Below are 13,486 nucleotides of genomic sequence, written 5' to 3' on the forward strand. Positions count from 1 at the left end.
ATGCAGGAAAATGGAAGGTAAAAGCTGTTACATTATTGAATGGTGAAGCAGGTAAAAGGGACCAAGTGGTCTACCCATTTATGATTGGTGCAGAAAGAGGCCATTCAGTCCCTCGAATGAGTGCCATTCCCATCTCCCTCCGTACCCTTCTCTCTTCCACATGCAATATTAACTCCTGTGTGATTCCTCACTTATCTACACCATGGCTAATTAACAGTGGCCATTTAACCCATCAACTTACACATCTCCGGGATGAGGAGCAAGCCCGGGGAAGACCCACACTGTCACAGGAAGACCATGCAAACTCCACATGGACAGCAGACATCTTGAACCCAGGTCTCTAGAGCGGGTTTGCATTGTGCCTTGCCCACATCTCATTCTTCTGTTCCTGTTAGCTTCATTGGCAGAGAAATTTAAACGTTTACATGGTCCTCTTTGTAATTGTGGCATTGCATCCAGCTGAACAAGCAGACAGGCTTGTGGTTAAATGTCTCAACATCTCAATGTAGGTAAGCGTGAGGAAACTTTTTTTGGTTAGAGGGTCGTGAATCTGTGGAATTCATTGCCACAGGCGGCTTTGGAGGCCAAGTCATTGGGTATATTTAAAACAGAGGTTGATAGGTTTTTGATTATTAAGGGCATCAAAGGTTAAGGGGAAAGGCAGGAGAATGGATTGAGAGAGATATTAAATCAGTCTTGATGGAATGGCAGGACAGATCTAATGGGCCAAATGGCCCAATTCTGCTTCTACATCTTAAAAATAGAAAGTGTTGGAAATGCTCAGCAAGTCAGGTTGCATCTGCAGAGAGAGAAAAACTGCAAATGTTTCATGTCTGGCATTCTGTTCTGATGGAGTGTCCCAGGCCTGAAACATTAATTGTTCCTCTCTCTCCACAGATGCTGTCTGGCCTGCTGAGTCTTTCTGGCATTTTCCTTTTTTTTTTACAATTCCAGCTCCTGCAGACTTTTGATTTTCATTATGTGAAGTCGTCACAATGAACCAGAAGAGCGTGCTTTCTAAACTGCAAAACATCAGAGCTCTAGAGAAAGGTTTGTTGAAATATTACAGATCTATCCTATCCTGAAATTAATCCAAAAGAAAAGAAAGAAATGCTGGCCTATATTCAGAGTAGAATGTGGGACAGGTCACATACATTTGTGTTGTCCACACCACGAGCTCTGGGTTCTGTTTCGAACGTCGCACTTGGCAGGAGAACTCAGCACACACTATCTGCTCTGGTATGTGCCTTCCGAGGCTCATTTACAAGGAGAGATTACAAAAGCTAGGCTGTATTGGGATGGGTTTAGAGATTTGCTCAAGAGGATTAAGAGGAACAGCTGGGGGAAGAAGAGAGGAAATGTTTCTGTGAGTTGGTAGGTGGATCTAGGGATCACAGTCTGCCAATGGGAGCCAAGCATGTGTAACAGGAGGTCAAAATATGAAACCTTTATCTGCAATTGATCAAGAGATGATTGTTACTTTGAGTGCTGGAGCATTTGCAACCATGTTCAACCAAAAATGCTGAGTCAATGGCCCGTCTCCATTCCTCCAGATATCCCAACCATGACCACAGCTGGCCTTTTGGAAATTCCATTCACTCTGTGTGATATTTAGAAACAGCTGAGATCACGAGATAGCCTAAATTCTGAAGCACTAGACTACATCCCAGCTGTAGTGCTGAACACCCGCCCTCTGGAAAAAGCTGCGCCTCTAGCCAAATTATTCCAGCAGAGAGACTTGTGAGATCCCCAGAGCGAAGCTGTCTGGAGTTTAGCCATCTGCCACTTAGCTCCTAAGGAATCCATCCTAACATCCTGGACCGATTGGAATATGTGGATCCCAGATCAGCCTCTACATCCACCTGAGGACCCACCTGGAGACAACCCCTTAGGAGAACATCACACTCTACTCAAGTGATCACCCTACTACAAGCAGGACAAATCCAATCTCACTAATAACTATCCAGTCAGTCTATTCCCAATCACCTGCACAGAAAGAGGACAAAACACCAGAAAGGTGTGGCTTGATTTTGACTGAGTGCTGCGCCGAGGTTCTGATAAAACTGAGCAACCGGCACCAAAGGGAAAACACGCCAGTGGTTGGAGTCATACCCTGCACCCCCATACTTGTTAGAGGTCAATGACCCCAATTCCAGGACATACCTGCAGGAGTTCCTCAGGGCAGTTTCCTGGACCCAACTATCATCAACTGCTTCATCCATGGCCTCCCTTTTGTTATAAGATCAGAAGTGGAGATGTTTGTCAACATTGGCACAATGTTAAATTCTGTTCACAGTTTCTAAGCAAATGTCATGCCTGGATGCATCAAGACCTGGACAACGTCCAGGCCAATGTGGCCATTGACAGTCACACTGCAGAAGTGTTGGCTGATGATCACCTCCAACACGAGAGAGAGAGTCTGATCACTGCACTTGACGTCCAACGTCATTACCATCAAAGAGTCACCCATCGTCAAAATTCTGGGAAATCATCCATGTGCTAATCACAACTGAAACAGACCTGCCAGCGTGGGTACAGGAGCATGTCAGGGGCTGGTAAATTACTCACCTCCTGCCAGCTTAAAGTCTGTCCACTGTCTACATGGCCAAGTCAGTAGAGTGACAGGGCACTCCCTATTGATAGGGAGGCATCTCCAACAACACTAAACAAACACTAAAGTGCTGCTTCAAAGAGCGCTATATGAGGTCATTCTTACCCTTGGCCATTAGGCTCTATAATGAGTCAACCCATAGCTGGGGGAGTGATTACCCCCTCCTGTTAGACTATGGAAACTTATTTTTTATTATTTCTACTTCTCTTCTAATATTTCTATCTGTGCACTCGTAATGGTACCGTGACATTTCCTTTGGAATCAATAAAGTATCTCTGTATCTACCTACCCTCCCAGATAAATTTGCCTGTTTAGCCAGCAGCCCCCCAGTGGGCTGTGTAATGTGGTTGTAGGATCTTCAATTCTCAGTTCATTAAGGCTACTCTGACTGCAATCCTCAGACCCATGACCTTGGCCATGAAGATGGGCAAATGGGTCAGATGCTGGGAAACATCTGTAGGTTCCCCTCCAAGGCACACACCATCCTGACAGGTAAATGGGACTTGGAGTCTGAGCCAACCATCAGCCAGCCATTTAGCCCAGTCCTACACAAACCCCTTTTCATTCTCCCGACGTTCCCACCAACTCCCTACAGGTTCTATCTCTCACCCACACAAAAGGGGTAACTTCCAGCAGCTAATTAATCCAGCAACCTGCATGTTTTTGGATGTGGGAGGAAAGGCAGAAATCCAATCCGTCACAGGGGCTGTAGCCTGCTGCCCAGGAGTGTAAACCCTGGAATATTGGGGCTACCTTCGCCAGAAGGTCTGCAAAGATTCCAGCAGGTGTATCATCACCACTCCTGAAGGACAACTGGAGACGAGCGCTGAATGCTGTCTCTGCCAGTCGTGCTCAGGTACTGAGTGAGAAATGAAGATATAAATGAGTATTTCGCCGAGATGGGAGTGTAAGAATTTCTCCGCACTCCACCATCTCGCCGGGCCGCTTTGCTCAACCGCCTTGGCCGGGCTCTCCCCACTCCAGCCCCCCCATCCCCCTGCACCATTCTCTTACACCCACCAGAGACCGGCTCTCTCACACCCGAAGGCCATTCTTTCCCTGGCAAAGATACTCCCGCAGGCCCGCTGCCAGCCTCGCCTCCCTGACGGCCAATCGGGGGAGGGGCGGGGCAGAATCCTCCAGCGTGATTGGCCGCAGCCGGTAAAAGGCTGAACCAGTCGCTACGCTGTATTTGTTCTATCTCAGGGCAGGCAACGAATGGGGCAGAGCCAAGCTATGAGTAGGGGCTGTGATTGGTCAGTTACTTGTATCCATTTGTTGTAGCTCGGCATGTTGCAATTTAGACTTCAGAGAACCGGGAAAGCGAGAGGAGAATGACAGAGGGTGGGGTGGGATAATGTCGGAGATAGAAAGTATCTGATGCTGGAAGAGTGAGACAGTGTGTAACACGGGAGGAGAGTGACAGTGAGAAAGAGTGAGAGAGAAGGGTAGAGGCAGTGAACGAAAATGGGTGAGAAAGAGTGAGTGTGAGAGAGCGATTGATAGTGAGAGGGAGAGTGATCGAGTGAGTGACAGTGAGAAGTAGTGGGAGAGGGAGGGGTAGTGACGGTGTGCAGCGGGGGGGGGGGGGAGGGGAGGAGGAGGCGGCGGTAGTGAGTGGTCGCGGGCAGAGTCGAACCGAGGTTGGCGTTGGGAGAACTGGAGGGGGTGGAGCCGCTCTGAGTTCTCGGAGATCAGGATGGTGGCGGGCGGCGGAGCTCCGGGTGAGTGAAAGACAAGCATGCCCGTCTTCCACTGACCCTCTTGGGGGGGGGGGTATGGAGGTGAGCGGCAGTCCTGTGCTGGGGTTGCAATCACCCCATGACCGATCCTCCCTCGTCACCCCGCCTTACCCCCTCACCACCTCCACTACCACCGCGCTTCCTCTCACTCCCAACCTCCATTATCCCAACCGAACCCCAACTTGCCTCGGAAACCCCAGGCACCACTTGACTTTTTCCTCGTCCCACGATGTTCCCATCATCACTAACTGGTCACCTACCCTACCCATCAGCATCACCTCAGCCCCCTCCTCCCCACTCTCAGACTCCATCACCATATACCCACCCTCACACACCAACAATCCCCCCAACCCAAATCTCCTTTGTTGTCAACCCTAAACCCCTATGACCATGAATTTAAACCCAACCACAGTCACCTCAGCCCATGCCTGCCGCTCCTTCTACCTTGTCCCCATCTCACATGCTTCCCCAAGCATCCCTGCCCCATGTCACACTGCCACTCACCCTGTCTTCTCTTGCACAGACTATCCTCCCCACCCACTTGCCATGGTCCTCTTCTCTGCTAAGCCTGCCCCACTGAACCCGTGCCTTCGTGTCTAACTGGACCTGAAACACTGACTCTTTATTTCTCTCCATAGATGCTTCCTGACCACCCCCTCTCCCGAGATTCGCCAGCAGTTTTTTTCTGTGTTGACCCAGATTCCCAGCATCTGTAGAACCTCTTGTTCCTCTGCTAAATGTACTTTCAGCACGGAAAGGTGCTGGCTGGACAATGTTGTGAGTCCTGGCTGGACAGTAGTGGCCAACACTGACTGGACAATGTTGTGAGTCCTGGCTGGACAGTAGTGGCCAACACTGACTGGACAATGTTGTGAGTCCTGGCTGGACAGTAGTGGCCAACACTGTCTGGACAATGTTGTGAGTCCTGGCTGGACAGTAGTGGCCAACACTGTCTGGACAATGTTGTGAGTCCTGGCTGGACAGTAGTGGCCAACACTGTCTGGACAATGTTGTGAGTCCTGGCTGGACAGTAGTGGCCAACACTGACTGGACAATGTTGTGAGTCCTGGCTGGACAGTAGTGGCCAACACTGTCTGGACAATGTTGTGAGTCCTGGCTGGACAGTAGTGGCCAACACTGTCTGGACAATGTTGTGAGTCCTGGCTGGACAGTAGTGGCCAACACTGTCTGGACAATGTTGTGAGTCCTGGCTGGACAGTAGTGGCCAACACTGTCTGGACAATGTTGTGAGTCCTGGCTGGACAGTAGTGGCAAACACTGACTGGACAATGTTGTGAGTCCTGGCTGGACAGTAGTGGCCAACACTGACTGGACAATGTTGTGAGTCCTGGCTGGACAGTAGTGGCCAACACTGTCTGGACAATGTTGTGAGTCCTGGCTGGACAGTAGTGGCCAACACTGTCTGGACAATGTTGTGAGTCCTGGTTGGACAGTAGTGGCCAACACTGTCTGGACAATGTTGTGAGTCCTGGCTGGACAGTAGTGGCAAACACTGGCTGGACAATGTTGTGAGTCCTGGCTGGACAGTAGTGGCCAACACTGACTGGACAATGTTGTGAGTCCTGGCTGGACAGTAGTGGCCAACACTGACTGGACAATGTTGTGAGTCCTGGCTGGACAGTAGTGGCCAACACTGACTGGACAATGTTGTGAGTCCTGGCTGGACAGTAGTGGCCAACACTGACTGGACAATGTTGTGAGTCCTGGCTGGACAGTAGTGGCCAACACTGACTGGACAATGTTGTGAGCTCTGGCTGGAGTTCCCACCTCCTGCTTTAATTTTTTAAGTGCCTAAAGCATCTGGTTTATGTTTTGGTGAGACTGTTGAAACTTTCTATGAGTGTAGCATTGGCTTTTCTGATGGTTGTTCTCCTGTTCACTTCCACCCAGTCAGCGGTTGTTTCCGACACTCAGCTAATTTGGTCTTTTGGGTGATTTATCACAACAACTGGACACCCCTGGAAAGTGGTTGAGGCAGGTACAGCAACAGCATTTAATAGGTACTTGGACAGGTAGGTGGATAGGAATGACTTAGAAGATATGGGCCAAATGCAGACAAATAGCAACAATTTAGATGGGAACCTTGTGCAGCACGGACTGGATTATGGGCATGCTATGGTGATGTTGGAATGGATGGTGATGTTTACAAGCTGCCCCGGGCACATCCTTGGGTGTGCTGGGCGTTAACACAAACAATGCATTTTACTGTGTGTTTCAATGTACATGTGGCAAATGAATCTGAGTCTGAATTGGTCAGGCTGGAGAGCCTGGTTCCATGCTGTATGACTGTGTGACAGTCTGACACCATCCAGCTGAATCCCCCCCTAACACTCAGATGCCCTCAAGGTGGCACACCCCAACCGGTTGATCCTTATTGAACCTCGCCCCGACAGCCAGACACCCAGAGGTACTCACCTTGGAATGTCTCATTGCAGCCAGAGGATTGGAAATGATTGCTGGTGGATGGGTTGGCTCTATGGTGGACTTCCCCTTGTATGTCGACATGAAGCCTGCATTAAATTGAGGTTTGTCTGTGGGCAGCTGTATTGGAGGAATATGTTTCACTGTCTCCCTCCCACCCCAGTCAAGGTCAAAAAGTGTCACATAGAGTGTTTGGTCCTTCTCCGGCCATTTCTCCTGGAGGTGTTGTGCTGGGCAGTGAAGACCACATCCTTTGTGCCTCTGATGGACAGAATCTATACTGTTGCCCAGGGACAAATCTGTGGTAATTGGGAGTGGTGGTGGTGGGAGGAGGATCCTGGTGATGATTTTCCCCCTGACAAACAGCAGGAGACCCATCAGTCATTGCCAGTTTAATTTGACTCCTTTCTGGAAGATAGATTGGCGATATTCCTGAGGTTCCTGGTAGTTTCTCCTTTGCTTTGATGTGGATAACGTGGTTGTGACAGAAGTCCCCACTGTTGGATTTAGGGCTTAAGCGGGAATACCACCTGTTGCCGAGGCATTGTTCTTTAGTTGGGCTGTGGCCCTGTCCATTCTGAGCTGCGAGCTCTTCCCAGGACAGATCACCAGGCCAACTGAGGAAAAGGTTCAGGTTGTGTGTTCAAAGCCTTCAAGAACAACATTCCCATAGGCTCCTCAGTTACCTTCAGCCCAGGGTCACTCAGCAGTGAAGGAACATTGAGAACAGGTTGTCAGTCACCTCCAAGCTCACAGAATAGGAGAGGACCACAAGAGATTTTGCAGATGCTAGAAATCTTGAATAACACATATAAAGTGCTGGAGAAGCTCTGTAAGTCAGGCAGCATCTATGGAGGGGAATGAACAGTTAGCGTTTCGGGCCAAGACCCTTCATCAAGCGAGGAAGCAAGTTATCTTCCATTTCAAATGACTGCCTGAGAAAGCAGCGTGGAATTGAAAAGGTGTTTATTGTGGGTGAGGTGGGAGCACTTTGTGAAGCACTTGACTTTTTACAGGACTGGATGATGTGAACATTAGAATGCCACACACAGACTCAAGAAACACAAAATATTCCAGCCTTAGATACTTGGGCAAGTGAAAGCAATCCTGTAATTTAGCCAACATGGTAACTAGTTTCTGCACAGAACGGTAATTAAGTAATGTTTTATGTGTGAGCTAACCAAGCAGAACATCCCTCCCTCCCTCTCTCCGATATTGTTGAATAATATTTTATTTTTCACATCCACCCGAGAGGGAGATTGGGCCTCAGTTTGTCCTCTCATTGGAAGGCACATGTCTGACAATGCAGCACCATCTCTCCAACAGTGCAACCCTCTGTCAGCCCTGTATTAGAGTCAGATTTCCAACTAACAACATCAAGTTTAAAGCAGAAAACAGCAGATGCTGTAGTCTGAAGTAAAAACTGCTATTGCTGGAAATAATCAGCACAGTAGATAGGTGTGGAACAGAGTTAAAATTTCAAATTGCAGATATTTCAGGCCAATAGAACGTCTATGACCTTATACATTAACTCTCTTTCTCTCTCCACAGATGCTGACGGTTCCAGCAATCTCTGTTTTCATTTCAGAACCTGCGCTTTCTAGATCTTTTGTTGTGGCAGATCTCTAGAATTCATCTTCACACAAACATTTTTCACTTTATTTCTGCAGAACTCAGTTACTGGGATCACGAGCCCACTGATTACACTTTAAACGAGGAAGAACAGCGATGCCAGTACTTGGTCAAGCTCCTCGAAAACTGCCTGTCCAGAGCTAAGAAGACTAAGCTGCACTGCTCCGAAGTTCTGGTTCCTGAGAGAATGATCAGCAAGATAGCCAGGGACATGCTCTGCCTTGCCTCCAACGAGCCTTGTGGTCTGCGTGGATCCGTCGTCTATGTGATGGTGGAGATTGAGAGCATGTGCAGAAAGTTAGACCGCATTGTTTATGACTCCACTGTTGTTCCAACTTTTGAATTGACTTTGATTCTTAAGGAGGACGGCAGCATATGGCCTGTTCTCCGAGATTTATTTTTCATTGGTACCTGTTTTACCCCTGGGTTCAGGCAAGCACTGAAACTCAGACCCGGGTTCCGCTTGATTAAGAATAAGCTCTACTCATCGTCTTCAACAGGGACTGTAATTGAATGTTAAACCTGGTCTAACACTGAGTGGCAGCTTTACCTCACCACCATCACCACTTTATTCTGTGGCAATTTAACATCAGTGTTGCCAATTTAGATAGAAATTGTTATCACTCACTTTTTATTGTGTGCCTTGGTTGTCAATTTGGTATCAACCACTGGGGTTTGATATTGGCTTTGAAGCTGAAGTGCCAACCAGTTAGGGATCTTCTTTGTTATGGTTGATCTCTCACCCTGATGGACAGATCATTACAAGATTCAGTAAAATCTCTAATCTGAGATGATAATCATAGAGCACTAGTGAACAGAAACAGACCCTTCAGCCCACCCAGTCCATGTCAGTCTGGTCTATCTACCTAGTCCTATCTACCTGCCCTCCATCCCTCTCTCATCCATGGACATATACAATCTTCTCTCAAATGGTGAAATTGACCCCTCATTCACCATTTCTGCTGGCAGTTCGTCCACACTCACACCACCCTCTGAGTGACAAAGATTTGCCCCTCCTCCAATTCCCCTTAAATATTTCACTTTTCACCCTAAACCTATGACCTCTGGTTCTAATCTCACCCATCCTGAGTGGGGAAAAGCCTACATGTATTCACCCTATCTATACCCTCATAATTTTAAAATCTCCCCTCATTCTCCTGTGCTCTGGGAAATAAAGTCCTAATCTGTTCATCCTTCCCCTACACGGGGCGGAGAATTGCCGGTCTGTTTTGGTGAAAGATGGTATTGATGCACCATCAACAACTCTCGGAGATGGGAGGCAAACGATTGGCTTGTATTAGCTGCAAGAAATCACCACACAACATCCTGGAGACTGAGGGGGGAGCAGTGCCTCCAACCGCCTTTATACAGGGGTCTGTGGGAGGAGCCACAGGAGCAGTCAGCAGAGGGTCGTGTCCAGACAGGTATATGTAGTTCACCACAGGTACTCCCTGGGATACCGGGAGATCTTGCTGTTGAGGTACTGTTGTGGGATTGTTGCACTGAACCATTTCACTCAGGATTCTGGTCTAACAACTCTTCCTACCACCTCCCCCAGTAGTAGCTCCAACTTGTGTCAGTGCTAATGCGAAGGAACCAGCTTGGGTCGTTACCAGAGACTTGAGCCTGTTGTTCTGGCACTGACAAGAGCTGTGTGATAAGCCAAGCGGGTTGCAACTGGGGTCAGGCTACCTGCACTGAAAAGCTCCTGAAAGTCAACCAAGTGCCAATGCTGGAAATCTGAACTAGAAACACAAAATGCTGGAAACGCTCCAGAGATGCAGTCTGACGTGCTAAGTGTTTCCAGAACTTGCGGTTTTCAGAAGAACTTGTCTGGCTCTGCAATCTTGGGTTCGACTTGCTTCCAAATGTGCTGAATAACTGTGGAATATATGACTTGCCTTGTCTTGGAATTTTCAGTAAAGGAGCTGGTTCATGCGCTCGGTCACTGGGTATAGCTTTGTACTAGTTACGGATGTGAATATATTGAAAACTGAAGATGTGACTATTTAGGTAATGGCCTGATGTTTACAGAATGCATGTGGTTAATGCTCTGAGTTTTTGGGCTAACTAATGCAAGGGGCAGGGATAGTGATGTAGTGTTAGGGATGGGACTCTCATTTAAATGACTATCACTTGCCTTTGTTGTGGTAGGCATGCTGGTGTTGACAATTTTGATGATCAGTACCTTCTAATTTCTGATACTGGACTCAAAGACTGAGCACACTCTCTGTAGACTGTGTAATATGGTTATCAAAAGAAAATGTTCCTTTTGGAGAAAACCTTGGACAATAAATCAGATTTTTATAGCCTGATGTCTTTCAATTCAAAGGTTTTAAGTAAATGAGCTCCTTGTAGAATGGAGCACCATTGCACATTGGACACACAGTCAGAAAAGAGGCCTCATAAATTCACTAGAATAAAATGGCACCACAAGGAAACAACTCTTAGGTAACCTTCCTAAAAGTCTCTTAGGTAATTCTGTGGAGATTTCCTGAAAGTTCAGGGTGTAGGCACTGTGTTGTCTCAGCAATCTTTACAAGTTTAACGATTAGAATCAAATGAAAAGTTCATTACTTGAGGAATACTTTGTTCTCTATATTTAGAAAACACTTTAAACAGCATTGACTGCAATGAAAACATTTTACATTAGACCAGAACTGTGTACATTTGTGGATACACCATTTCAGGGTAGATGTGACAGCTCTGGAGGGATTTACAAGGGCTGGAGAACTTCAGTGGTGAGGTAAGGTTGGCGAGCTGGTGGTTGACCTGGAATAGAGGAGATGAACCTGAGGTTGGGGGGGCTGGGGAGGGAGCAGAGAAGCAATGGGGCAGGGTTTGGGAAGAACCGTTCTCCCTTGCAGAGAGGTCAATAACTCAAAATTTTAATCTTAAACTGAGAATAGAGGACTGAAGATAAACTCTTCTCATGCTGGGGTCTGAAAGAGTAGTGCAGGCAGATATGAGGCACGGGTTCAGGGTAAGCGATAGGAGTTGAGAGGGGATCCAAGTAGTATGTTATTTTTTCCCTAGAGGGTAGGTTAAGTCTGGAGCACAATGCTCGAAGAAGTGGCACCACAGAGATTCTCACATTTAATAAGCCAGAATTGTTTACTATCACTGACATATGTCATGAAATTTGTTTTGTGGCAAGACCTAGAAAATACTGTAAATGAGAAAAATTAATAGTGAAAAAGGGGAATAATGAAATATTGTTCATAGACTGTTCAGAAACCTGATTAACATATTGAGTGTGTGTCTTCCGTGTCCTGTACCTCTTCCTGGATGGTGAGCTTCCTTACTGATAGAAACTGCCTTCTTGAGGCACCACCTTTTAAATGTGTCCTTGAGGGTGGTGAGAGCTGCTCCCGTGAAGGTACTGACTCAATTACAATCCTCTGCAGCCTCTTCTGATCCTGCACAATGGAGTCTCCATACCAGGCGATGATGTAACCAGTTAGAATGCTCTCCACGCTACGTCTACAGAAATTTGCAAGTATCTTTGGTGACATAGCAAATCTCCTCAAACTCCTAATGAAGTATAGCCGCTGGCGGGCCTTGTTCATAATTACATTAACGCGATGGGCCCTGTCTGGGTGGATTCTCTGAGACGCCGTTGCCCAGGAACTCGAAGCTGTTCACCCTTTCCTTAATGATGAGTGGCATGTGCTCTCATGACATCACCTTTCTGAAGTCCACAGTCAATTCCTTGGTCTTGCTAACATTGGGTGTGAGGGAGTTGTTGCAACACCATTCTACCATCAGATCTATCTCACTCCTGTACACCTCCTCATCGCCCTCTGAGATTCTGTCAACAATAGTGGTGTTGTTGAATTTCTAGATGGCATTTGAGTTATGCCTAGCCACACAGTCATGAGTGTGCTGAGAATAGACCAGTGGGCTAAGCATGCATCCTTGAGGTGCATCTGGGTTGATTTCAGTGAGGAAGAGACATTGTTACTGAACAGCATTGACTGTGGTCTCCCAATGAAGAAATCAAGGATCCAGTTGCAGAGGGAGGTACAGAGGCCCAAGTGTTCGTTGCTTGTTAATTAGTAGTGAGGGGATAATGGTGTTGAACACTGAGCTGTAATTGGTAAACAGCAGCCAACGGCACCGTATAGGTGCCCCAAAGCTGAGTGGTGAGTCAGTGCGATTGCATGCGCTGTAGACTTGTTGTGGAATCGAAATGAACATTACATCACCAAGGCATAGAAGGCTATGGACCAAGTGCTGGTAAATAGGATTTGTAGAGGTGGGTGAATGATGGCTGGCATGATCAAAGTGGGCTGAAGATCTCCTCATTCTTCACTGCAGGGAATAGCTCCATATCCCAGAACAAGGTTCCAGGTAAAAGGCCAATAACACCTTTGGAATTGGGAACCTAATTGAACATCTCGATCATTTTAAAGGTCTCACTGTATCTCAAGTGACTGCTTAAGGACACCTCCTCATCAGCTTCTGAGGTTGAAAAGAATGGTTGTCAGTCCTTTAGGATTGCTTTGGAGTCTCTAGGAATTGGAATGAGGAGACATGACTAGATTAATTCCTGGGTTGAGAAGGATGCTTGCAGAAAAGATTCAGTCAGGTTAGTCTTGGACCACCAGGGATCAGAGCAACGGTGGCTGACCTCATTGCGACTCAAGTTCTGAGCAGTATTGACAGGCCAGGCATGGAGGTGACATATCCTGTTTAGAGGAGAGTTCAGAACTTGGGTCCATGCTTTTAGAGTTGGGGGTTACTGAGTGTTTCGAAGGCTAGCATCAATCAATATTTGGACATGGGGTTGGGTTATATAGCGCAAGATGAGGGCAGACTTAATGGGCCATACAATTCACAGCTGCCTCTGTTTCTTTTGTCTTAAGGGGTGATCAATGGATTACTGCTTTAATGAGACAAGTACTCCTAGCTGATAATCAGGCTCCTTCCCTCTCCCACATCACTGGGTAACTTGTACGTTAGTAAAGGCAAACACTGTTAAGTTTGCGTTAATCAAGCTCTGAGAATCAAGTTTACTGTGGATTTTGGGTGGGCCTTTGATATATGATAGAAGACA

The 13,486-nt window shown here is 47.2% G+C and overlaps 1 protein-coding gene across 3 annotated transcripts; it reads left to right on the plus strand.

Annotated features, from left to right (window-relative positions):
* Positions 1–3,929: 3,929 nt before the first annotated feature.
* LOC140726237 (DNA damage-inducible transcript 4-like protein) lies at positions 3,930–10,736 on the plus strand. Of its 3 annotated transcripts, none has more exons than XM_073042337.1 (2): positions 3,930–4,335; positions 8,466–10,736. In XM_073042337.1, the coding sequence occupies exons 1-2, from the start codon at positions 4,311–4,313 to the stop codon at positions 8,945–8,947; spliced, it is 507 nt and encodes a 168-aa protein (XP_072898438.1). In that variant the 5' UTR covers positions 3,930–4,310; the 3' UTR covers positions 8,948–10,736. The 3 variants fall into 3 exon arrangements, with proteins under 3 accessions (XP_072898438.1, XP_072898440.1, XP_072898439.1); XM_073042339.1 differs by having other exon boundaries at positions 3,930–4,082; XM_073042338.1 differs by having other exon boundaries at positions 3,934–3,955.
* The last annotated feature ends 2,750 nt before the right edge of the window (positions 10,737–13,486 follow it).

This window comes from Hemitrygon akajei, chromosome 4 (genome assembly GCF_048418815.1).
Source record: "Hemitrygon akajei chromosome 4, sHemAka1.3, whole genome shotgun sequence".
NCBI classification, from domain to species: domain Eukaryota; kingdom Metazoa; phylum Chordata; class Chondrichthyes; order Myliobatiformes; family Dasyatidae; genus Hemitrygon; species Hemitrygon akajei.